Source organism: Neoarius graeffei, chromosome 9 (assembly GCF_027579695.1).
Source record: "Neoarius graeffei isolate fNeoGra1 chromosome 9, fNeoGra1.pri, whole genome shotgun sequence".
NCBI lineage: Eukaryota > Metazoa > Chordata > Actinopteri > Siluriformes > Ariidae > Neoarius > Neoarius graeffei.
This window is the reverse complement of record NC_083577.1, coordinates 57,145,881-57,173,411: the sequence shown is the minus strand read 5'-3', so window position 1 is coordinate 57,173,411 and position 27,531 is coordinate 57,145,881. Positions and strand designations below refer to the sequence as shown.

Here is a 27,531-nt window from a genome sequence, read left to right as displayed (position 1 = left end):
TCCCAGGCGGCCACACAAATAAACCAGCCCAGAGGAAACATATTCAATTGTGCTTCATCTCATTAAAGTGTCTCACTGTGCTTACGTTCAGATAACATTTTCCTGTTCAGTGAAATGAAGTACTGACAGTGATCTCCACTGCCATTTTAACATCACTGAGTCATTTTCCCAGTGGAACAGGATCCTTATGAGAAGCAGGGGCCAGAACAGTCTCCCATCACTCAGCCATGCAGCAGACACCAAAGACAGATTGCTCTTTTGTCGGAGTCAAGATTTTACAAAGAACTGACAAAAGGAATAAACTCCCCAACCCTTCCTACACCCACTCACACACACACAATTTAATTGACTAATTCCATTTGTAAAACCACAGAAAGGAGACCAACAAAGAGCTGTTGTGTTCCTGGGTTTGTCTCTACAAGGCAAAGGTTGCTACAGTCACACAGACACATTTTCAACACTTTGTGATCAAAGCTCTTACATCATGCAGATATTTGAGAAAGCCAACGCTGACTATACTCAGTTTCCTGCTCTGGACCAACCTGTCTGATGGAGAGAAGGACAAATGCTCTTCATAAACCTCGCCCTCTAACCCCAGACTGCTCCAGCTACTGCTGTTCCCATTACTGCTGTAGGAGAAAAGAGGAGCACTCAACACTGGGCAAGCACATACACTACCAGGTCATTGCCATGACACTATGGAGCGGACATACCCACCTTGAAGAAATCTTCAAGATTTTATAATAGGCTACCTATCAGATTCAGTTCTCGCCACACAGCTTGAAAAACCCTTCTGCACAAAGGCTATTATTTTACACCACCAGTTCACTTGTAAAAAGGGACAGCAGAGGAGTACATTTATGGAGTAGAGCTTGATCTACAGTGCAGAAGTAGCATCCTGGAAACACTGCCCCAAGATAAATAACTGCTTACAAGCACACCTTTCAAAAAAATATTTTGCTACCTACAGATGGCTTCCATTATTCAAAAATAACTACTTGCATACAAGAGCCTCCTCCTTAGAAAAAAGCTTCTGCCAAAAAAGATTTTCAAATATTCAGCCTAGGGGAAGAGGTCATTTAAAGTCCCAATTGAAAAAGGAAATGCGATAATACTTAAAAAAAAAAAAAAAATGCTCATTTCCATGGATCTTGATGTTTTATAGAGCAATTGGTTTTGCCATTTTTGGAATAAACAATTTTCCATGAATGAGTGTAGTATCTATTTAAAAAAATAATAAAATTAAGAAAAAAAAAAAAGACGAATTACTCACTGGCAAAGATGAATCATTGTTTTGGGGAAACCCAAGTTGTATAAAAGGCCTCAAGTTAATGTATAAAATAAAGAGGAGCCAGAAACACAATCAACAAAATGTCACAGGCTGCATTAAAATATGGACAATGAAAACAGTTTGCTGGTCATTTACAATTATGTGATTGATTTATTTTGATGACCATATTAAACACCACACTTCCAGCTTCGCAAACCAGTATATTCATGTATGAAATTCTCAGAAATTGCCCTCATCTTAAACTGTCAATTATGAACTGTGTTCAAGTGAGAAAAAGGTGTTTAGAAATGGTGGGGGAGGAGAGTTGGTGAGGAGTTAGTAATTAAAAAAAAAGTGACTATCTTCAAGCTGTCAAACCTAAAAATTACCTGTCACTTAGGTGATGGAAGCTACTACTTTCATCGGGATGGTCTTCTTCAAAGCTCAAATTAGACCAGCTGCCCAGACTGTCATCTCCCACACTCAGATTCAGCTGCTGACTGACAGTCGACTCCGTCACGCTGACGCTCTCCCTCCCATTGGCACTGGAACATAAATAGTAGATATTCACTTAAAAAACATAGATGTTAAAAAACAAGGTCTTTAACTATGTAAACTATGACCGATGAGATGTTTGAAGTCCGAGTGTTGGCTGCTTTGCTAAAGAGCGTATTGATACTCTTCTTCATATACAGACCTCACTTTCAGATTGATGCATGTAATTTACATGAAAAATACACACACTACAGATACCATCATAGTGTAATTATACTGTATTGCAGAAACAATGGAAACCCCTAGAATTAGGGCCAAATTCAACTAAATTACAGTGGTGCTTGAAAATTTGTGAACCCTTTAGAATTTTCTATATTTCTGCATAAATATGACCTAAAACATCATCAGATTTTCACACAAGTCCTAAAAGTCGATAAAGGGAACCCAGTTAAACAAATGAGACAAAAATATAATACTTGGTCATTTATTTATTGAGGAAAATGATCCAATATTACATATCTCTGAGTGGCAAAAGTATGTGAACCTCTAGGATTAGCAGTTCATTTGAAGGTGAAATTAGAGTCCGGTGTTTTCAATCAATGGGATGACAACCAGGTGTGAGTGGACACCCTGTTTTATTTAAAGAACAGGGATCTATCAAAGTCTGATCTTCACAACACGTTTGTGAAAGTGTATCATGGCACGAACAAAGGAGATTTCTGAGGACCTCAGAAAAAGCGTTGTTGATGATCATCAGGCTGGAAAAGGTTACAAAACCAACTCTTTAGAGATGAGCAAAGGTTCACATACTTTTGCCACTCACAGATATGTAATATTGGATCATTTTCCTCAATAAATAAATGACCAAGTATAATATTTTTGTCTCATTTGTTTGGTTTGGTTCTCTTTATCTACTTTTAGGACTTGTGTGAAAATCTGATGTTGTTTTAGGTCATATTTATGCAGAAATATCGAACATTCTAAAGGGTTCACAAACTTTCAAGCACCACTGTATAATGGCAGAAAGTGCAATTAAGGAAAAAGCAACTGAATATTTGTCATTCATTTAAATCACGTCCCTAAATCTGCCCAGTATTACACCAATACAGGAAACGTTAATGACTAAGGAACCCACAATATTCGAGTAACTGATGAGCCACATTTCTTCAGTAGTATAAACTTAAGGTATTGCAAAAATGTTTAGAAAATGTGTCATCTTTTTGGTTACCTGAGGTTGATGGTTTGGCAGATGTTGGACAATGCGGACGTCATAATCTCCGTGGTAAGGCTCTCTGCAAAGCTTGCGCCATCATGACCAATCCCACTGTCTGCATTTAAGCTGGTGCTACTGTGTTCCTTCTTCGCTTTCTCAAGTGTTGCAGATACCATTTCTTCAGCAAAAGCTGCTCTCTTGTCCAAATCTATATGGATTTTGGGAATTTCAAGACCAACCATTGTATCAGGGTCTTGCTGTATTCTCTTTTGCATTCCATGGTACTTAAGGTGACAATTTTTGCAAAACGAGCAATCTCTTGCTTGACAGTACCAGCAAGTCTTGTATGCCTCCGTCAGCTTTTCGGTGAAAGAACCGAGTTCCAAAGACCTCCTCTCTTCTGCTGTCTGAACAGCTGTAGACCCCAGAGTCATTTCCAAAGTGTCATCAACAATCTTCCTGGCATAATGATCAATTACTTGCATAACACCATTATTGTAATTTCCATCATCTAATCTGCTGGTGCTATGATATTGCCTGTTTTTCCTGGTGTATGGTAGCATTGAACATGAAAACGCAGTTTTGATTAAATTTCCTGCCATGTCTTCAACATTTGACTTTCTGTAGAGACATGAATCTGTAAGCGATTTTGGAAGCCTAATCGAGGACATTCTTAGCTTTCTTGTAACATCACATGTAATATTGTAGGCCAATGACTCGGCAAAGTTCACAAGTTCCATGTATTCTTTCCTACCAATGTTTTCAACATCTTGACACTGCATGGACTCACTAGAGGACCCTTCTTGTCCTCGGGTAAGAATGGCAGGAGAAGACTCCGATGGTGGGATCTTAGAAATGCTACGGCTGCCCTCAGGGTGTAAATGTTGAGATGAGCCAAGTCTTAAAGGAGACTTCTGCTTTATTTTTTGTGCAGCATGAGCTAGGCCTGATTTGATAGATTTATAAGCCAACTGACTGGCATACTGGTCCAGTATAAGTTCCCGACTTCCTCCGTCTTTTTTAAGCACCTTTATAACATATCCGGTGCACTCATCAGGAACACCATCACAGCTTGGGTACTCAGACTGGGTTGAGATTTTACTTGAAGGGTTACTCTGAGGACTGGGAACTGGTGGAATGAGATCATTTGACCACTGGCTATTCTTGCTAACAAAGTGACAGTCTTTCCAGTCACCACAGGGATGCTTATCTGACTTAAACGATCCTCTTTTGACTGCTTTGTGACGGCAATTGCTGGAACTCATCATCCTCTTTACATCACTGATGACTTCCCCAGCAATTTCCCCAGCATATGTCCACAAGGAATTCAAGGTCTGTTCTGAGAATTGTGCACTGTGTAAAGCAAATCTCTCACTGCCTTCTTCATTCTCTGGCTTACTTGCATCACCAATGCTTAAAGTGTCCATCTCAGTTGCCATGGAAACAATATGGCATGCCAAACGCTCTGCATAATGCAGAGCCCCTCTCTCAATCATTTTGTTTCCCACACTGGGACTTTGCTCTGTGTTATGGGTCGCAGAGTCGAGACCATCTTCCTGCTCATCATCTTCATCTTCATTGTTGACAGCTTCTTCAGAAAGGGACCTCATGAGCCTCAGCATGAATTCCTCCTTCTCTGAATCGGAGCCCTCTTCAAGTCCTGGAGTGGGCTCGTAATGAGGGGTGGGTGGGGGTGTTGCAGGGGAGAATTCCTTTGCAAGTTTGCCCTTCAGCTTCTTTGAAAACTGTTTAAGCTTTTTCTCACATGAGATGTCTGACGGTTGTTGGGGAGTTGAGGGAGGAGTGCCAGGACTTCCGCTGGATTTTATTCCAGTGCTGCCATTAAGCATCTCTTCTGAGACAACTTTTCTGCTTCCACGAATGCCCGCTTCAAAACTGGGTACTTCCAAAGTATCCTTCATCACGGCAGACTGGACTTCCAGCGAGAATTTTTCAAGTGGATGCATGTTTTTTAAGCCAGATTGACAGATTGTTTTATCTGTGTTCTTTGAAGGTATGTGAGGCTGAGAGTTACATGACAATGATTCAGTCAAATCTCCTTTAGGAATTAAAGACAACATTTTCTGTGATGAGCACAAATCATAAGGTGGTAAACTCTGACATGCCACATCCTGGGATTTTGCTATGCCAGTACACGTAGCCATCCGACCCCCAGCATTTTTACTTAAGAAATCAGCACAGTCGTCCACTTTTTTCTTCATTTTGCTTGTGGACATGGTGTCAAACGCTTCACCCACAATTGTCTCAACCAAAGCACCAGAAACGCTTTCAAAATTGTTTCCCACTGGAGGTTTCTCATCAGCACTTGTAGACGCATTCCCAAGACTGCCACAGACATTACGGATTTTGGAAATACCTAGCACTGACTCAGAAAATGTTGCAGCGGATGTGTTTGAAGTAGAGGTCACAGCCCTTCCTTGGAAACAAATGCTTCTTTTGGGGCTACTCTGGCAAGTGTGACTAATGCTAGATTTATACTGACACATTTCCTCTGGGTTCTGCAGGTAGGATATAGCTTTGCCAGCTGCTGGAACTGGAACACAACTGGCCATTCCAGAAACACAGTACAAAGCTTTCTTTACAGTGCAGCCGCCTTCTTCTTCTTCTTGGTTTCCCGCCTGGACAGGCAACTGCGAATTCTGGTAACATAATTGGGCATTGCAGATTTTTGTGGTTTGAGATGCATCTTCAGCGCTGACATAGCAGATATTGTCCAGTGACACGCTTATGGCAGCCTGTGTTGTGAAAGTCACATCAGCTTGGGACAGTTCTATGAAGGCTTCTTGAAGAACTGACTCCGAAAGATCTGAAGCATAAGAACAAACCACTTCCTCTTCTTGCTCAAACGACCAATCTTTTGGGGTAAGAGGGGTAGAAGGATATGAGAATTGGCACACCTCCATAATTCCCTCAAATATTAATTCCTCAGCAAGATCAGCTGCAAATCTGGTGACAGTGTTGTTAAAAATCTGCTTTTTCACAAACAGAAACTCTTTCAGAGCTCCAGAGACTGCTTCCCCAACAAGGAATCCAGCCAATCCGTTTATGGCACGCTCTTTTAACACATATGCATGGCGCATTCCTATCTCTTGAAAAGCCATATGAAACACTGAAGATGTCAGCCTAGCAGCTAAATGGCAAAGTGTTGTAGTGCAAGAGGACACTCCTCTCTGTAAATCTCTTAAGGCACTGCCAATGCTCATTTCAACCAAGTCTGTGGCAAACTTCTGAATCCCATCCTTCAGAGACTGCGAGTGCGATTTGGCAATAGTGACCGTCTCCTGAATATCTGACAGTTTCATCAGATAGCCGTTAGAGTTTCTGAATTCTTTATGGCACACACAACTCAAGTTCTTATTAATGTTAATGTCAACAGGAGAGGAGTACCCACAGACAGATCCAAGAATTTCTTTCGAGAGATTGCTTGCAAAATCGGAATAAGTCTTATACAGTGAACAAAGGTCCTGTGGTTTGCGCAATTCTGAAACATCTCCATCTATTTTCCAAAAATACTCCAAGGCTCCTCCTTCTCCCAGTGGACTAAATGCTGAGGAGTGGATTGGGCTGAAGAGTCCCCCGCTCTCCTCGCAGGATGTCCTCACTGGTCGTGGAGAATCTGGAGCGTCAGACGGTATACTATATGGAGATCCTGGTTTAAGTGGAGTGGGCTTCTTGATATTGGCTGGAAGAGTCCTGTGGTCAAACTTGTGAGGGTTCATTGCTGTTGTTGAGCCACATTTTGAATCAGAATTACTAACAGAACTGTCAGATGGCTTTTTTTTCTGGGTAATGAGAATCTGTTCTTTTGGCACCTTCATAGTGGAATCAAAACAATGATCCAGATCATCGAATTGATCAAAACTATCAAAAAACTCACACACTTCTGAGTCAGAATCTTCTACTCCCTCTTTAAGAACAGGGATCTTTGGAATATCAAGCTTCGCCTTCAGACTTTTCTGATAACCAACCTCGTCCAAAAAAATAATGGGACTTGGACTAGAGCAATCTGAATCATCAGATTCAGTGAATGATGTCGAGGTAACATGACTTTTTGGGCGGTTACTTGGTGTGGATAGGTTCCAATCGTTCTCCGTACCCCGACGCCATGTTGTTGGTGACTTCTGTACTGATCCTGACACATCAGAAGTTGACTTCTCTCTACTCTTGGACTTCTTGGAGAAAGAGCTAATGATGATACGTGACCCAGATAAATCTTTGAAATGGGAGGGAAGAGTTTGGGAGGCCACATCTCTCTGGTTCCTCTTGTTATATACAACTACAACATAAGAGAGGTCATAATGACAATTACTACATTTAAAAAGAACGGTTTTATTTCACTTGAACTTTAATAGTTTTGTACAGCATATGTAATACCGAATGTGAGATAATTCTTGAGCCAAACATTCATGAATTAGTAGTGTCTCATTTACAAGGGTCCTGTAACATGGAAAAGTAGTGTGCAACCTGTGTCTTCCTCTTCAAGATGTTCAAAAGCTGTGACAAAATCTTCCTCGATAGAAGAGACAGACTGGTTGGTGTCATCATCCTCAGCTTGACATGACTCGGATATGCCCCTCTGCAGAGACTGTACCTCCAGAGCGTATCTGATCCCTGCTGTATAGCGGCTCAGGAGCCCCAGCATAGTACAAACACTGATTTGTTGAGAGCTGCCATGTCTCAGTATGCACATGGCTCTGGAGGAGTTCGTCTGCAATTGGGAAATCAGACAACGTTTGTAAAAACATCACACTGTGTGGGCTAAACGTGTTTGTGAAAGAATACACTTTTTTTTTTTTTTTTGTTAGGCCTGTAATCAGTTTGTGGCTTGACAAATGTCTGTCTGTCTTAGCCCTGTTGTCACACAAAGAACATACCACACACCTAGAAAACCATAAAAGAAACTTAATACTCAAGAAATTAAGCAAATCCACCAAACACACACACTTGACGTTTTGTATGATAGCTTATTATATATACACAGGACACCCTTTCAACGGAATAAAAACATGTGTTCTATTCCCTTCTAGCGGATTCCATTCATTTGGTTTAATAGCATGCAATATTGTTAGCATATTGCTTATCCTACATGTATTACACCACTACCCAATGGAGAATCAGTGCTGAATATGGTTTACGATATTGCATGGTTGTCAAGACAACATGACGTCACACATTGGAGATGTAAAACTTCCGCATCAGCGAGGGACTGTGACAATTTGCAAACAAACATGGCTGCCAGGTTTGCTTCATTAAATACGGAAGATTGAGAGAATTTTGAAAGAGAAAGACGCGTTGAACAACCGAAAGGAATGTATAATAATAATCATGGGTGTCGCCACCATTGAATGTGAAGGGGACGTGTACATTTAATTTAAACACCTAATTTAGGTAAAATTAGGTGTTTAACAACCTGTTAAAAATACACCAGAATGCAGGAAATGGCATCTAATTAATTAAAAATTTTCTGGGGGAGGACCTCCAGACCCCCGCCAGTACCCCCCCCCCACACACATTAAAAATGCTTCTGATGCCCCTCATAATAATAATAATAATAATAATAATAATAGCTATTTTCATGGTATATCAGATATATTCCATTCAGCAAGCATGAATTTGTCTTCGACTCGTTCAACATCATGCTAGCTGAATGGAATATATCTGATATAACCACTCAATGCCAGCCAATATTATTTAAATGTACCTGAGAGACTGCATCTTTTCTGTCCAGGGTTCGCTTCGGATCTTTGATGAGAAGCACTTCTTCATCTTTGAGAGTCTGTACGTGTAAGGATCTTAGCAACTCCAATAATTCAGTCGGGAGAGAAGGCACAGCCTATGCAAATTAAAATGAGATGAATTTATTTTTTGTGAAGATCATTTAGCAAGTTATAGCGGCCCTTCCATGACACTACTGTAGTGTTTTATTACACTTTTTGTGTAATCATAGTGCAAAGCATCTACATGCCAAAAATATCAGAAAAAAAAGTTATTTGCATCATAACGAATGTCTAAAACATGTATGTAATAATCTATTAAATCTAGTTTACTTATTGCAAACTGCAAGAAAATGAAAACTTGCCTGTAATGTGAAATCCTCCCCTCCTGCAGAACTAGGTAAGCATATGAAGTGTATCTAAAAAAACAGAACACAGCCATATAAATTGACAAATCATTAGTAGTCAGAACGCACAGTTCGAACACTGAATATTGCAACAGGAGTACATAAGAAGTCCATAAAACTTTGAAGAAATATGGCATGTTTAACCGGACACTCAGCCAATCTTTTCTCCTGAAACATTTCTAAACCTATTGTCCCTGCGTCATGCTGTACTGGCAACACAGACCTGTAACAAAAAGTATATCATCACAACTGTAATGCATTTCACATAACCTAGCAAGAGAAGTATCCAATCCCACACCAAAACGTTGACAGATTTAGGCCAAATGCCACTTCAGGACTGATGACATACTTAGGATTACTGGTCGATTTAATTATTAGCACTTCTTTTAAGACAATCAAGATGAACTCTGACGCAATAAATTATATCACAATCCTCAGATTGAGGAAGTCACTTCACAATCATTCAGTGAACGTAGGCTACATCCACACGACAACGGCAACGAGACGTTATTTAAAAATATATCGCGTCCAAATGGGCAACGATCAGTAAAATATCAGGTCCATATGGCAACGCAACGCTTGCTGAAAACGATGCAATACACATGCCACACCTCTAGGGGCGCTGTAAGACGGTCCCTTCGGAGACACCAGAACAATAGAAGTAGTAAGGACGCATGCGCATAAACTATTATGCGCAAGACTTCATATTAGCCACAAAGTCAGGAAAATCTGTTTGTAAAATTACATTATAATGACCAAATACAATGAAAAGTATTTTTCCAGTCTCACCTGTGAAAGGTAATCCCATGTGATCTCGTTTGGACGGCAAACCTGTTGGTACAGTTAAACGCAGCTAATCTTTATTCTCCGCTTTGACCTATCCAATATGGCGGCGAGGATGACGTATGATTCAACGCGGAAGGCGGCGTCTTTAATGGTCCGGAATAAATTGAATACTACACGTTGATGGATTAATTTGTTGTTTCTCACCTGTGAAAGGTAATCCCATGTGATCTCATTTGAACGGTAAACCTGTTGGTACAGTTAAAGGCAGCGCATGAATCTTTATTCTCCGCTTTGCATATCCAATATGGCGGCGAGGATGACGTATGATTCTACGCGGAAGGCGGCGTCTTTAATGGTCCGGAATAAATTGAATGCTACACGTTGATGGATTAATTTGCTCCTCTACGCCCTTTTTGAGGAATGTATTGTCGGACTTAAACCAACATCTGAAGAGGTGAGATCGCTCCTTTTTTTCCCTATTTTTGCTGGCGGGATTGACTCTGCCCTAAGGGCAGAGTCTCTCTCTCTCTCTCTCTCTCTCTCTCTCTCTCACTTTGCACCATTACACAATAAATATTCACAGTGAAAATATTTTGTAAGCGCGTTTCATGAACCAAGTTATAGGATTTGTTGACGACTCGCATCGCATCGCAATGAGATCATCATTGGCACTACTGGTGTTAAGAATCAGACCATTTCATAAATGAATATTTTGCTGTAGAGCTGCAGTGTTTGTACAATTGCATGTTTCTGCTTCACTATTACTGTCACTATTCTGCTTCTTGCATTACTACTGTGAACTAACACTGAACATAATAATAATAATAATAATATCCAAGCTCATGTTTCACTCTCACTACAGGGAGTGCAGAATTATTAGGCAAATGAGTATGTTGACCACATTACCCTCTCTATGCATGTTGGCCTACTCCAAGCTGCATAGGCTTGAAAGCCTCCTACCAATTAAGCATACCAGGTGATGTGCATCTCTGTAATGAAAAGGGGTGTGGTCTAATGACATCAACACCCTATATCAGGTGTGCAAAATTATTAGGCAACTTCCTTTCCTTTGGCAAAATGGGTCAGAAGAGGGATTTGACGGACTCAGAAAAGTCAAAAATAGTGACATATATTGCAAAGGGATGGAGCACTCTTAAAATTGCCAAGCTTTTGAAGCGTGACCATCGAACAATCAAGCGCTTCATTCAAAATAGTCAACAGGGTCGCAAGAAGCGCATTGAAAAAAAAAGGCGCAAACTAACTGCCAGTGAACTGAGGAAAGTCAAGCGTGAAGCTGCCAAGATGCCACTCGCCACCAGTTTTGCCATATTTCAGAGCTGCAACATCACTGGAGTGTCAAAAAGCACAAGGTGTGCAATACTCAGGGACACGGCCAAGGTAACAAAGGCTGAAAAACGACCACCACTGAACAAGACACACAAGATGAAACGTCAAGACTGGGCCAAGAAGTATCACAAGACTGATTTTTCTAAGGTCTTATGGACAGATGAAATGAGAGTGAGTCTTGATGGGCCAGATGGATGGGCTCGTGGCTGGATCAGCAAAGGGCAGAGAGCTCCAGTCCGACTCAGACACCAGCAAGGTGGAGGTGGGGTACTGGTATGGGCTGGTATCATCAAAGATGAGTTTGTGGGACCTTTTCGGGTTGAGGATGGCGTCAAGCTCAACTCCCAGTCCTATTGTCAGTTTTTGGAAGACACCTTCTTCAAGCAGTGGTATAGGAAGAAGTCAGCATCCTTCAAGAAAAACATGATTTTCATGCAGGACAATGCTCCATCACACGCATCCAAGTACTCCACAGCATGGCTGGCCAGAAAGGGTCTAAAGGAAGAAAGATTAATGACGTGGCCTCCTTGTTCACCTGATCTGAACCCCATAGAAAACCTGTGGTCCCTCATCAAATGTGAGATCTACAAGGAGGGGAAACAGTACACATCTCTGAACAGTGTCTGGGAGGCTGTGGTTGCTGCTGCACGCAATGTTGATCGCAAACAGATCAAAACACTGACCGAATCCATGGATGGCAGGCTTTTGAGTGTCCTTGTAAAGAAAGGCGGCTATATTAGTCACTGATTTTTTTTTTTTTTTTGAATGCCAGCAATGTATATTAGTGAATGTTGAGTTGTTATATTGGTTTCCCTGGTGAAAATAAATGAGTGAAATGGGTATATGTTTGTTTTTTGTTAAGTTGCCTAATAATTATGCACAGTTATAGTCACCTGCACACACAGATATCCTCCTAAGATAGCTAAAACTAAGAAAGCCCTACTCCAACTTCCAAAAATACTCAGCTTTGATATTTATGAGTCTTTTGGGTTCATCAAGAACATAGTTGTTTTTCAATAATAAAACTAATCCTCAAAAATACAACTTGCCTAATAATTCTGCACTCCCTGTAGTGCTCTGTAAGGCTTTTTCCTGGTGATATTCGTTACACTTCTACCCGGCGTGAAGCACTCACAGTCATGTGGTTGTGACGTCATCGTAAACAAATCCGTTCTACTCATCCAGACGACTTCACAACAGCAACGTTGCCAGATCTTTCCACTCTGGAACCCGTTCTCAAAAAGATTGCGTTTTGGGCACCCAAAACGCCGGTGCCGTGTGGACGCCAGGCCTAAACGATAAGCAATTGTATCGGAGTCACCTGAATCCGTTGCCGTGTGGACAGGGCCTAAGACTGTGGTTAAGCCTAGGTCACAACCGGACGTACGATTTTTTGGCCGTGCGATTTTTGGCGTTTCCCAAATCGCTGCATTTTTTTTTTTTTGTTCATGGAGAAAGATGCGCATTGGCCGTAAGTTTGTCTTGCAACCTGAAAAAAACCGTAAGCGCCCGTAGAGTTTGTTTGACATGACAAAGAACCTCTGCGGCCAGTCTGCGGCTTGAAAATCAGCACGTCACACGCGCGCTCTCGTGCGTTTCACGCGCGCTCTCCGTGTTTTTCTTGCGTTTTTTGCATGTAGACCGGCCGTAGGAGCACGTACGGCCGGTTGTGACCGAGGCTTTAAAACCACCAATGCAAGTTTACAGTGAAGTCCAGAATTACTGACACACAAGAGAATGACTGTATAAAATAAATATTATAAACAAATATCAGCCAATGCTGGGAAAGCCAAAGAGATTTTAAGGGGGGGGGGAGAGACAGATGGTTGTTGACCTGCATGTCAAGTAATAAACAGATCAAATACAACAAAGCAGTTAAAATATAATTAAGCAGGTTTATGGCCATAATAATGTCCGAAACAGCTGAAACCTGTGGTCAGAATGGAGAACAGAGGCCACGTCCATAAATATAAACAAGCTTGAAATGTTTTGTGAAGAGAGACATAAATCTGCTGTGACACTTCAGTCTCTTCTGAAATCTGTAGTAAGTGTAAGTGTAGTTTTTTGTTGGTTTTTTTTTGTATATTATCCTTACTTGTTGCAGACACTGTGACTCTCTAGCATGCAGCTCTGGCACCACATTGCTCAGCTCTTTCCTGTTCTTTAAAAGGCTCCTCAGGGACAGGGCTGAACTCTCACGGACAGTCTATTCATACAAAACGCAAGAGAAAATAGAGCTGTTAGTTCGTTCATTCAAGTTCAAAAACTACTAAAACAAGTATAATGACAACTAAGAAATATTTATCCATCATTTAACGCCATGGTGTAGACTCGAATGATAATAAGGAGTGCTGTAGCGTGGTGAAAGTTGATGTTTAAACAGTAAACACTTTAATGGTTTCCCCAGTGTTGACCTAATGCCAGCAGAATCAAGCAGCTGGACAGAACTGAATGACGAGAATTACTTCATCGCTGGATGTTTTGAGTGTTTTGGCTTGAAGAAACAAAGGGTAAAAACAAAGGCAATAATTCCATTCTAATATGTGTCATGGTATCATATATCAGTTAGACTCTAGCTTTAATGATTTTTCCTGAAAATGAGACCTTCTGTGGGTTCCCTTAATAAAGCACTGAATTTTCCTATAGAAAGCCTCATTCATGCCAGCCTTTGGATACACGTCCCATTTCCACTGTGTAGAAACTCTTTTACCTGGCTGCCACTTTTCACTCATTATGTTTTCTTGTTTATCCATTTAATGCCATCTACCAACTTATCTAGTCTATTTATTGTCATGATGTTCTGTCCTAAATTAGCGGTTATATACAGCACCCTACACAATTTATGGCACGCCTTGTAAAGATTAGTAAAAAGGGTGGGGGGAGGGGGATCAACACCTTTTGGTGAAGTAGCTTCATCTCACACTGAAAAAATGAGAAAAAAAATCCAACCTTTAATTTGAATACATATATTCAGAGAAAAATCCCTCAATAAATAATAATTTATCAAAAACACATGTGCCTGGGGGCGTCATGGCTCAGGTGGATAAGGCGCCATACCATAAATCCGGGGACCCGGGTTCGATTCCGACCCGAGGTCATTTCCCGATCCCTCCCCGTCTCTCTCTCCCGCTCATTTCCTGTCTCTACACTGTCCTATCCAATAAAGGTGAAAAAAGCCCAAAAAATATCTTAAAAAAAAAAAAAAAAAAAAACACATGTGCCACCATTATTGCCACGCCTGGAAATTATAGTGGACACAATGCAACTGAAGCATGCTTCCCATTTAAATTTTACTTTTTACGCTGATTGGAGTGTGTAGGAACTTTCAAGCTGTAATCCATGACTTCCTGATTAACTGAGGAACAAATATGAGGTGACGCACAGAGGCCAAATTCCCTTAGTCATCCATTGACATGGGAACGATAAGAGAACACAAACCAAATGAGAAAGGAGTGTGTTGACCTTCATAAGACAGGAAATTGTTGTTAAAAAAAAAAAAACAGCTACTTGCATTAAAATGTCCATTTCTACTGTTGGTGCAATAACAAAAAAGTGGACACAAACTGGAACAGTTACAAACTTGACTGGAAGAGAACCCAAGTTTCTTTTACCCCCATGTACAGTGAGGAGGATGGTAAAGGAGCAAAAAAAAAAAAAACTCCAAGGATTACTGTTGGTGAATTACAAGAAAAAGTAAAATCTTTGGGTTTCCAAGTCTCTATAACCACCATCAGATACCACCTCCATGCCAGCAGGTTATTTGGAAGGTTTGCCAGGAAAAAGCCTTTTCTGTCAGTTAACCACAAAACAAACACCTGAAATTTGTGAAGTGCTACTATAACTTTTGGCTGGAACCATGTTCTATGGTCTGATGAAACAAAAATAGAGCTTTTTGGTAATAAACACTCAAGGTGGATTTAGTGTGAAAAGAAATATGGCTAGAATGAAAAGAACCCGATTCCAACTGTAAAATATGGTATAAAGTTCTGTGATGTTTTGGGGCTGTTTTTCCTCCAAAGGCCCAGGAAACATTGTTAGGGTACATGGCGTCATGGACTCCATGAAATACCAGGGCATTTTAAATCAAAATTTGGCTGCTTCTGGCAGGAAACTAAAACTGGGTCATCACTGGATCTTCCAGCAGGACAATGATCAGAAGCATATGTCCAAATCAACACAAAAATAGTTCACTGACCACAGAATCAAGCTTCTACAACCCCGATTCCAAAAAAGTTGGGACAAAGTACAAATTGTAAATAAAAATGGAATGCAATAATTTACAAATCTCAAAAACTGATATTGTATTCACAATAGAACATAGACAACATATCAAATGTCGAAAGTGAGACATTTTGAAATTTCATGCCAAATATCGGCTCATTTGAAATTTCATGACAGCAACACATATCAAAAAAGTTGGGACAGGGGCAATAAGAGGCTGGAAAAGTTAAAGGTGCAAAAAAGGAACAGCTGGAGGACCAAATTGCAACTCATTAGGTCAATTAGCAATAGGTCATTAACATAACTGGGTATAAAAAGAGTATCTTGGAGTGGCAGCGGCTCTCAGAAGTAAAGATGGGAAGAGGATCACCAATCCCCCTAATTCTGCGCCGACAAATAGTGGAGCAATATCAGAAAGGAGTTCGACAGTGTAAAATTGCAAAGAGTTTGAACATATCATCATCTACAGTGCATAATATCATCAAAAGATTCAGAGAATCTGGAAGAATCTCTGTGCGTAAGGGTCAAGGCCGGAAAACCATACTGGGTGCTCGTGATCTTCGGGCCCTTAGACGACACTGCATCACATACAGGCATGCTTCTGTATTGGAAATCGCAAAATGGGCTCAGGAATATTTCCAGAGAACATTATCTGTGAACACAATTCACCGTGCCATCCGCTGTTGCCAGCTAAAACTCTATAGTTCAAAGAAGAAGCCATATCTAAACATGATCCAGAAGCGCAGATGTCTTCTCTGGGCCAAGGCTCATTTAAAATGGACTGTGGCAAAGTGGAAAACTGTTCTGTGGTCAGACGAATCAAAATTTGAAGTTCTTTATGGAAATCAGGGACGCCGTGTCATTCGGACTAAAGAGGAGAAGGACGACCCAAGTTGTTATCAGCACTCAGTTCAGAAGCCTGCATCTCTGATGGTATGGGGTTGCATTAGTGCGTGTGGCATGGGCAGCTTACACATCTGGAAAGACACCATCAATGCTGAAAGGTATATCCAGGTTCTAGAGCAACATATGCTCCCATCCAGATGACGTCTCTTTCAGGGAAGACCTTGCATTTTCCAACATGACAATGCCAAACCACATACTGCATCAATTACAGCATCATGGCTGCGTAGAAGAAGGGTCCGGGTACTGAACTGGCCAGTCTGCAGTCCAGATCTTTCACCCATAGAAAACATTTGCTGCATCATAAAACGGAAGATATGACAAAAAAAAGACCTAAGACAGTTGAGCAACTAGAATCCTACATTAGACAAGAATGGGTTAACATTCCTATCCCTAAACTTGAGCAACTTGTCTCCTCAGTCCCCAGACGTTTACAGACTGTTGTAAAGAGAAAAGGGGATGTCTCACAGTGGTAAACATGGCCTTGTCCCAACTTTTTTGAGATGTGTTGTTGTCATGAAATTTAAAAATCACCTAATTTTTCTCTTTAAATGATACATTTTATCAGTTTAAACATTTGATATGTCATCTATGTTCTATTCTGAATAAAATATGGAATTTTGAAACTTCCACATCATTGCATTCCGTTTTTATTTACAATTTGTACTTTGTCCCAACTTTTTTGGAATCGGGGTTGTACCATGATCGTCTCAGTCCCCTGACCTGAACCCCAATGAAAACCTGTTGGGTGAGCTGAAGAGGAGAGAACACAAGAGAGGGCCGAGGACCCTGGATGATGTGGAGAGACTGTGTAAGGAGGAATGGGCTCCGATGCCCTGCTCTGTATCTCCAAGCTTATAAATTGTTATAAGCAACTCGGTGCTGTTTTACTGGCAAAAGGAAGTTGTACAAAGTATTAAATGCAAGGGTGCCGATAATAGTGGCACGTGTTTTTGTTGAAAATTTTCTTGATTTTTTTTTCTCTAAATAAATTCATTTCAATTTAAAGTTGGATTTTTCTCATGTTTTCAGTGCGAGGTGTAGCTACTTCACCAAGGGGGGGTTCTAACCATTTTTACTAACCTTTACGGGGGGGGGGATAATCATGGAGGGTGCTGTATCTTAAATTGTGCGATCGATGTTGTTCCTTCATAAAGATAAGCCAAACCTCACATGGCTGATGCAATTACAGTAAAACCTGTTTGAAAGATGTGATATTAAGGTTTTCAATATATGTTTGTCCCAACAAAAAACAACAAAAATAAATAAATAAATAAATAAATGAATTACTGACCATTGATTAATAGCTAAATAGCCTAAGTTAATCTGTCTGAACTATTTACTTGTACAATGTTGTTTGGTGACTCTAGTCAAGTCAAGTTTATTTGTATAGCGCTTTTAACAATAAACATTGTCGCAAAGCAGCTTTACAGAATTTGAACGACTTAAAACATGATCTAATTTTATCCCTAATCTATCCCCAATGAGCAAGCCTGTAGAGCAAGACTCTACTATACATGTGCACAAAGTCAGCTCAAATAGTTGTATTCAAAATGTGATTTTTTTTCCTTTTCTTTTTTTTTGTGTACAAGATTTCCTAATATAAATGTAGGTTGAATTGGGATTAATTAAATTATAAATTATGTAATAATTGATAATTAAATTAATCAATTTATAAATAAAGATCAGTCTCATAAAATCTTAAATTATTAATCTTAATACTCACCGTGAATGGTTACATTCAAGATTAATGGTAGCTCTGTATTAGATGGGAAACCCAGTTGTATACAAAAGCTAAATTCTGAAGGAAAAAGGAGTTCTAAATAGTTGACCTTGTGAATAAACAACAGGAACAAGTAAAATGCAATTAATTTTAATTAGCTTTTATTTGTCTACTACTCACTAATAATAATAAACTCAAAATACATTCAATGTCAGCAAAGGTAATAACAAGACAAAACAATGGAACAATTACACCTGGACTATAAATTTGAGGGAAAGAGAGAGAGAAAGAGATAGAAGAAAAAAGAAAAGAATCCCTTGTGTGCGTGTGTGTGGAGGTGGGTGTGTGTGTGTGACCTAGCTTGTCGTTAGCTAAAACAAAGGAATGTTAGCTAAAACAAAGGAATGTTAGCTAAATAGAACAAAGGATTAGCTCTGTGGCTAATGTGTGCTTTGTGTAGGTATCTGTGGGCAGATGCTAATGACTAGCCACTCTGGCAATGCTTAAACAAAATGGCGGTCAGTGCCTAGGTGTCGTATCACAGGTAACTCAATGAGGAAGGTATCAAAATGGCGTCGGAAAGATGGCGCCTGCAGGCCTAGTCGAGAACACAAGCCTACCAGCTAGCGTATCACCCTGAGGTAGCTAGCAATAAGTTGCTAAGGAGAATCTGACCACGCTACAGCTGGATCCAAACACTGCACTTAACAATTTCCAACAGACTATCTAGGCAAAGAACTCAACGCGAGAGAGAGAGAGAGTGTGAGAGAGTGTGTATATGTGTTGGATGGAGAGAACTAGGCCTTGTAGCGGTCTAGCCTCGGAGCTTAAAATAACAAACTTGTCGCTGCGCTGCTAATCAGATAGGGAAGCTAGCAATGGAGTTAAGGAAAGATATCATGCAAGATACCCTGTCTAACAAGTTCAAAGAAAAAAAAAAAACAGAACCAAAACAAACAATAAAAACAAACAAACACCTTCCGTGTCTGAGCGGGTATGCTAAATAGCTCAAAGCTTAAACATGACCCTAACAACCATCTGAATAAGCTACAAATTAAAAATTTGCCCAAGTGCCTACTCAATGCGATGGAAGTTCTTTCTCCGATGTCCGCGCTGAGGGTCGCGGTCCGAGGAGAGGAGGTTAGCGGCGCGCTGCGTCCAACCGCGGCTAACGAAGCAGGGAGATGAAGGCCTAGCTGGCCCACGGTGCTTCAGGAGAAACCTCCGGTGATGCGTCGACGAGGAAAAGGCTGAGAGGAGCGAAGCTGTCCGCAAATGCCTCTTAGCGTGGAAAACTACTTAACTGTAGTTAAACTTTGCAAAGGTTTAGAATCAAAACCACTATATCGCTGAAACTTAGCGGGTCGTTCAAAAGTTCGGCCGAAACTAATTTGAACAGGCTGTTCTCAGACAATAGCGGTTAGTCTCAACACTGTAGGCGAGCGTGCCTACAGTCCGTCCGACCACTCCAGTAGTCAGAACATGAGAGAGCGAATCGAGGCGCTCTCGATACAGTTAAAGCAGTTCCACTTTACGTCACATCCGGGTGGAGCGCGCAAGGAAATTGTGGGATCGTTATAGGGGGCGCTGGCGAGTTACCAACATAATGAAACATAATTCACTGCAGTATTGGGGTAAGCTCTCGGGAACCCATTTGAGACTTAAAGAAGAACTGAAGGCAAATTTTTTATTATCAAAATTCTATTTCTCTCATTTTATTAAATATAGGAATGCACTTTTCATAGCTATTTTGTCACTGCTACAGCAAGTTATGAGTGTTTGAAATATGCTATGTAATATATCAGTCCGTATGTCAAAGCAATGGCCATAAACAAGATTCGTTGAGACCTGTGCGAGACATCGTAGGACAGAAGTAAAACGTACAGCAGAAATCAAAGTGACCGACATCTGCCAACGTTCCGTGTCTGAAATCGCTCACTCGTTCACTACTCCCTATATAACTATATAAGGAATTACTATATAGAGGACTCATTACTATATAGTGAGCTCATTGGTAAAATGGGGGGGCGGGGGCGCCCTTTCGGACACTAGTCCGTCGCGCTGGTATTTACATCATTAATGTCGCACAATTAAAACGTGCCAGATCAGTCAGCTGGTGGGTTTTCAAAATAATAAATACATGCATGTGTTTTTGTGATAAATCCATATTATACTGAGCACATTTCCCACATTAATAAATATAAAAGTACCTGCATCTTTCAGTTTTTTTTTAAATCAAGGCTGAATACTTTCTTCTTTGCTGCTGCCTTTTATTAAATAAAATTTGAGACTTTTAATTTGATTTCTTTCAGCACGACGGCAAAAAAAGACGCGCGCCCTCTTTCGAATGCTGATGTAATCAAGCCGGAAGTTTTGTTTGTTTTGATAGCAATCGGGAAAGTTTGAAAAAAAAGGTAGACAGTAATCGTCATTTAAACTCGTTTTTGTGCAATATTTCGTTTGGAAAAACAGTTTTCAAAATGGCGGCACTGACACCTGGCTGACACTTCACATTTCGAAGTCTTGCACAAGTCTCGTGAAGATTGCACGGATAAGCGACGCCTGCCGTGGACCAAACGAACCAAATTCAACATGGCTAAAACCCGAATAGGCCGATAAGTCTAATATTTAATTGCAATTAGTTGCCAATATTAGTCACGATATAAGGTTACTAAAACCGAAAACGTACTTGAATAACACATTAATTAAGAAATAAAGCAAGTTTAAAAATGACTTCAGTTCCCCTTTAACAGTCTATGCGATTGCATAAATTCATATGCCAACTTGCACGTCATTCCTTCCTTCCGACTGTTTATATTAAAATTGCAGTGAAGCATTTTTGCTGAATTATTACAAACTTGAAGGGCACTCGATAGGGTGCATACCTCCACCAAGCCACACATCATCAAAATCAAAAATCACTTGAACCTAGGATAATACTAAAGCTGTACACCAAGTTTCATCAAAATCTGTTCACTACATTTTGAGTTATGTTGGGAACTTGTGTGTGTAAAAAAAAATAAAAAATAAAAAAAAATAAATATATGTAGCCGAATTTGCATCAAATAAACTGTTCCTTGGCCCATGGCTCACCTTTCCTCAAAAATTTTAGCAAAATCCATTCACTACTTTTTGAGTTACATTGGGAAAAGACAAACAAGCAAACAAACAGATATGAAAACAAGACCTCGGACAAAGTTGGCAAAGGTAATAATCAGGATTTTAACTTTAAACGACATCTTTCTTTTCCTACATGTTGTTAAAAACATGTTGGTTAAATTTAATTGTAGATTTCCACTCCCTCTAGTGTATCTTATTTCAACCTGAAAGCCACGGACTGACCTGCTATCCATTCTATAACACACACTGACCACAGTTTCCTAAACACAGGCCTGCACAAACCTCCTACTTCTCCCCCGTTTCTGTCGGAGGGGTCAGCTAGAAGCTGCAAACCACTCAACCAGTACACTTTTTCACTGCTATTACCTCTGCTCTACCAACACCCATTAGGCTTCCTACAGTGAATTTCTATTTTTACTCCTGCCAGTCTATTCTCTATAAGGGAGAAATGAACATGAGGCCGAACTCATCATCCTGTGGGTTACATCCTGTTCCCACCTCTCTCCTGAAAACTGCTCACATATCTCTGCTCCCATTTCCAAACTGAAGTCTTGCCGATGCCACTCTGTGTGGATTAAACTGGTAGAATAACCTCAATTTTTAGGAGCGTGAGAGAGGGGAGGGAAAAAAAAAAAAAAAAAAACACACCACAGGCCTAGACATTAAGCATTTACCACTGGTGGCCCATTGGGCCAGTGGAATTGAAAAGTTACTGGCCCAAAAGGAAAATGTGGTGGCCCGAATGCGCGCGGTACCCGAACCACAGCTGCCGCAGGCAGCCGCTGCAAGCACCACAGGTGCTTGCACAAAGAGTGGGGTCCGGGGGCCCTCCCCTGGAAAGAAAACTTTGATTTTTCAATTCATATTCATGCATTCTGATGCATTTTAAGGTGCAATTAATGAAAATAAGATTATTCATATTTTGCTAACATTATTATATCTTTCTTTGTTCACATTGATATTTTGTTTGCATTTCTTGTTCTATCAATTTCTTAGTTACATTTAAAAATTTCCTTTGTTCTTGTTCTCTGTTCGTTTAACACATGCTGTTGATTACTGTTTTACATTAACAATTGTTTGTATAAGTTTTAGAATACGCCAAGTTTTGCCTCACCATGCAACTAACTTGTTTATAGAATAAGCTTTGCCTGTAACCCACCCTGTGTGATGGAGACATATTTTCCTTTTTTGTCATGGTTTCAACTTTGGCTCATATATTCTCAACATTGTAGATATTGAATTCTCACCACTGTAGATATTCTAATAGAAATAGAGGTACAAAGAACTTTTTATATACACCTTTATATAATAGCCACAAGACACACACAGGCCAGTCCCAAGTCTGGATGAAAGGTGAGGGTGGCATACTAACCCTCATCATGCTGGATTTAAATGGGCATTTTTATTGCCCATGAAGAAGTTTTATTTCTTAATTAATAAAATATCATGAGAATCACTGACAAACCATACATTTCCTGAAAGGGTGGACTTTGGGGAATAATCTAGTGAGATTTTTGCAAAGCCTTACCTGCTCGGGGGTGATTTATAACCCTAATTACCTGTTAATTAGCTAATTAACAGGTATGCTCAGGTGAGCCAAAAAGGGGTGAAATGTTTTTTTTTTAATAAGACAAGATATAAACACCAAATTTTCAGGATACGTCCTTGGGGGAACTAGTAGCAAATTTTTGCAAATTCAGCTCATTTGCATAAACCGTTGCCATGGCAACAGCAGATACCCTAGCAACTGGGGGTATACTGGGTTTAGCATGGTCTGGTTGTACCAGAGAGGGTCAGAATAGTTATTATTTTTGTTGTAATGAACTAATGTAAACCTAGTTTGGCTATTTTGATAGATTTCATCATCTTTGGATATTTGAATAATATAATATATGGGATCAGATCTAATTTACCACATTATTTTATCTGTTCTATTTCAGTCATAGCAACCAACATTTATACTTAATTCTTGAATCACTAAAAGTTGATACACGTGTAGACATATTTCTTGGCAGTGTATCCTGAAATTTTGATATTAATATGCAAAGTCTGAACGATTTTACACCATCTGAAGCTAAAGCGCGTGGTGAAATGCTGTTTTATGATTTGGCGAGTTGTAAACCGAGCGTGACGTCGCGTGCTCTGATTGGCTGCCGAGTTCAAAATGAAGCCAAACATCTCCGAAGATGCACGAAGACGACACACTCCTGCCGGGGAGCGGAGGATGACAAAAACAAAGAGGGCGGACCTCGTATCGAAAAGGTGCATTTTACGAACAATTTCTTCACAATTCTGGGTAAAATACGAGTAATAAAATTTGTTAATTTGTATCGAAAATGTACTGGCCCACCCGGGCCACTGTTTGGCCAAATTTATTGGCCCGAACGACGTAAAAAACACCGCCGGGCCATCGGGCAAGTGCTAATGTCGAGCCCTGCACCACTACTACCAACCAAAGAAAAGAAAAATCAACAAAAAGATTAATCTCTAAACTGCTTTGCATAGCCAACATTATTAAAGAGCTGATGCCCATTTAATTGGCATTAATATCTTGGCTTTGTCCATCTTCCAGCACTGAGGATTAATGGCATTCCTGCACTCTACTGATTCTGGTGATCAAAATTCTTATCATAGATCGTTATTGAGCCAGCATGCCACTCTTTGTCTGCCTGTCCGTCACTGAACCACTAGCACAGCTCACAGCTCCTGGTTTATTCTTATCTCAGTGACAGACAATATCTCACTGACTTACAGTGCCGAGCGTAAATGAGTACACCCCCTTTGAAAAGTAACATTTTAAACAATATCTCAATGAACACAAACAATTTCCAAAATGTTGACAAGACAAAGTTTAATATAACATCTGTTTAACTTATAACGTGAAAGTAAGGTTAATAATATAACTTGGATTACACATTTTTCAGTTTTACTCAAATTAGGGTGGTGCAAAAATGAGTACACCCCACTGAAAGTCTCTGGAGCGAAGCTAAATTGTAGACTACAAATGTCTAATTTAACAAGAATACAATCACAGGTGAGTCTAATTAGTCATTACATACTGTAGGTGTCCAGCAGACAGTTGACTATAAAAAGGTGTTACTTAAAGAAAACCCCTTCCCATTTCATGCTGTCAGCAATGGCACCACATGGAAGAGAAATGACAAGACCTGAGAAAGAAAATAATTTCTTTACACCACAAAGGTGAAGGCTACAAGAAGATCAGCAATGCTTTACTTATCAGTCAGAATACTGTCGCAAAAGTGGTACACAAATTTAAGAAAGATGGAACTGCAACCATCTCACAGAGACGTCCAGGTCGTCCACGGAAGTTAACACCTCGACAGGAGCGTCTTCTGGTGAGAAGGGTTGAAGAAAATCGGCATGCAAGTTCACTGCAGTTATGTAAAAAAAAGTAGAAAGCCAAACTGGGGTGACTATTTCCCGTGACACAATACAGAGGAATGGCATGCATGGATGCCGTCCACGAAAGAAGCCTATCCTAAAGCCCAGGCACAAAAAAGCCCGCCTAGAGTTTGCCAGGGCCCATGCTGACAAAGATGAAGACTACTGGGACTCTATACTCTGGAGTGATGAGACCAAGATAAATGTTTTTGGAACTGATGGCTTCAAAACTGCATGGCGTCACAAAGGTGAGGAATACAAAGAAAGATGCATGGTGCCTACAGTGAAACATGGTGGTGGCAGTGTCCTTATGTGGGGCTGCATGAGTGCTGCTGGTGTCAGGGAGCTGCATTTCACTGATGGCATCATGAATTCACAGATGGATGCTACCATCACTCCGTGCCCTTGGTTGTCGTGCACTTTTCCAACATGACTAAACACACATCTAAGGCCACTGTTGGATTTCTGAAGAAGAACAGGGTGAAAGTGATTCAGTGGCCAAGTATGTCTCCTGATCTGAACCCAATCGAACACCTATGGGGAATTCTGAAGAGACAAGTTGAGCATCACTCTCCATCCAGCATCCAGTCACTAAAAGAGGTCATTGTTGAAGAATGGAAAAAGATTGATGTTGCAAAATGTCGCCAACTTGTTCATTCCATGCCTAGAAGACTTGGTGCTGTCATTAAAAATCATGGAGGCCATACAAAGTACTAGATGTAGTAGTTTTTGTTGTGGGGGTGTACTCATTTTTGCACCACCCTAATTTGAGTAAAACTGAAAAATGTGTAATCTAAGTTTATATTATTATTATTATTTAAAGATTTTTTGGGCTTTTTTTTCACCTTTACTGGATAGGACAGTGTAGAGACAGGAAATGGGCGGGAGAGAGAGACGGGGAGGGATCGGGAAATGACCTCGGGTCGGAATCGAACCCGGGTCCCTGGATTTATGGTATGGCGCCTGAGCTATGATGCCCCAAGTTTATATTATTAACCTTACTTTCCCATTATAAGTTAAACAGATGTTATATTAAACTTTGTCTTGTCGACATTTTGGAAATTGTTTGTGTTCATTGAGATATTGTTTAAAATGTTACTTTTCAAAGGGGGTGCACTCATTTACGCTCAGCACTGTAGATGTTTGTGCACCTCTTATTTTTCAAATTGACATCCTATCCCATCCTATTCTCTGGCTATATTATCCAACATTGTCTCAAATTTCACTGCTATGCACATCACACAGATTTATAAGCAATCTCCTCATTAAGTGCCTATACTGTAATGCAAGGGATTGTATGTACTCTAATTTTCTTAAACCTGGGACTTAAGCCCTTGAATATAATCCCACAGAGCTTTCAGAACTCTGCCTCCATTACATCCTTTAAAGCCCAGTTAAAACCTTTTCTTTTCAGCCCTTTTTCTCACGCCAGGTGTTCTTTAAGCTTAAACAAGCTATTTCACCTTTCCCTTGCTTTGCATCATGTTATATGCATTACTATTTGGTTTAGATTAGATTAGATTCACTTTATTCATCCCACATCGGGGAAATTCACGTGTTACAGTAGCAAGAAAATGTCAAACAGATGACAAATAAAACTGAAATAAAAATTAGACAAACGAAGGATTAAATACAGAGGGCTATTTGCATTATCTACCGTGAAAAAGTATAGAAAAATTGCCTTATTGAGAGGCTCGGAAAAATTGCACATTATAAGTAGAGTCTGTGTATACACACACACACACAAATAATATTTATATATAAATATAAGTATGCATAAAAATAGTTTAGGGTCTATATTATTGCACATAATTGCGTCGATGAGAGATGGCAGAGGTAGTAGTGGTGAAGTAGTGCAAATTAAACGACAAAACAGGTTATTGGTGCTACGTTACAAGTTGTGGATGTTATACAGTCTGACAGCATTAGGTATGAATGACCTGCGGTATCTCTCCTTCTTACATCGTGGGTGTAGCATGTATCCACTAACATTTAAATATTTAGTGGTGGGTTTTATTTTTTTGGTCCACCAGTACACTTCTTAAGTTTTGTTATTGTATTTCCACTTCTGACTTCTCTCAATACTACTACTACTCATAATAATAATAATAAACAAATGTTTGTCATTAATACCATCACCAAGAAAAACCATAACGCCAACATTAAAAATACTACTACACTGCAACTCCGCTATAACAAACTCTTTCACTAAATTTATCATACAACAAACCAAGTTCATGTTCCCTGCCTTTAATGATGATGGAGTCTTCCAGAAAAAAAAAAAGAAAAAAAAAATCACTGTCATGTCCACGGGCGTTAGCGCTCAGAGAGCACAGCGGATCACAACGCACGCAGCGCCATTAGGACCAATTATTACACACCTGTTCTGGATTAGAGCACAATCACAGCGCACGCTTATAATGACTAAACACACAGATTTGGAAAAGTATACACACTGTATCTAGTGTCTCATGTTACCAAGCCTTGTATTTGTGTCTTGCCTTTCTGGTTTTGACTTTGTTTGTTTATTTGGACTCTGCCTTTCCTCTTTGCCTCTACCCTTCTGTTTGTGCCTCGCTCGCATGCTCATTACCTGTTTCACAGCTCTGCTCGTTTTACATTTTTGAACCATTTGCCTGCCTGTTTGTAAATAAACACTCTTCCTGCAACATGACACAGAGCCACACGCTTCTCTTCCCACCAGAGACAAACAATAATGCCGCTTTTCCACTACCAACGTGGCTGAGTTGGGCTGAGCCGTGCCGTGCTGAGTCGGGCTGAGTGGGGCTGTTGGAGTTGCATTTCGACTACAACTGCGCTGAACCGTGCTGGCTGGAAGTGGGTGGACACATTGGGTGGAGTTAGCGAAAGTGGGTGGACGTCACGTGATGTCGTTAGGTGGCGCAAAC

At 40.2% G+C, this 27,531-nt stretch overlaps 1 protein-coding gene across 3 annotated transcripts in view; it reads right to left on the bottom strand.

The window, feature by feature from the left end:
* Positions 1 to 27,531, bottom strand: part of akap11 (A kinase (PRKA) anchor protein 11) — a 53,247-nt gene that overhangs the window by 12,366 nt on the left and 13,350 nt on the right. The window contains exons 3-9 of one of the 3 annotated variants that reach the window (XM_060929899.1): positions 13,349 to 13,459; positions 9,079 to 9,132; positions 8,701 to 8,832; positions 7,464 to 7,707; positions 2,994 to 7,275; positions 1,660 to 1,815; positions 543 to 629 (exon numbers count right to left, since the gene is read on the bottom strand). In XM_060929899.1, the coding sequence (XP_060785882.1) occupies positions 543 to 629; positions 1,660 to 1,815; positions 2,994 to 7,275; positions 7,464 to 7,707; positions 8,701 to 8,832; positions 9,079 to 9,132; positions 13,349 to 13,459 (5,066 nt within the window). The remainder of the gene's footprint in view (positions 1 to 542; positions 630 to 1,659; positions 1,816 to 2,993; positions 7,276 to 7,463; positions 7,708 to 8,700; positions 8,833 to 9,078; positions 9,133 to 13,348; positions 13,460 to 27,531) is intronic. The other 2 variants (XM_060929901.1, XM_060929902.1) reach the window with 2 other exon arrangements.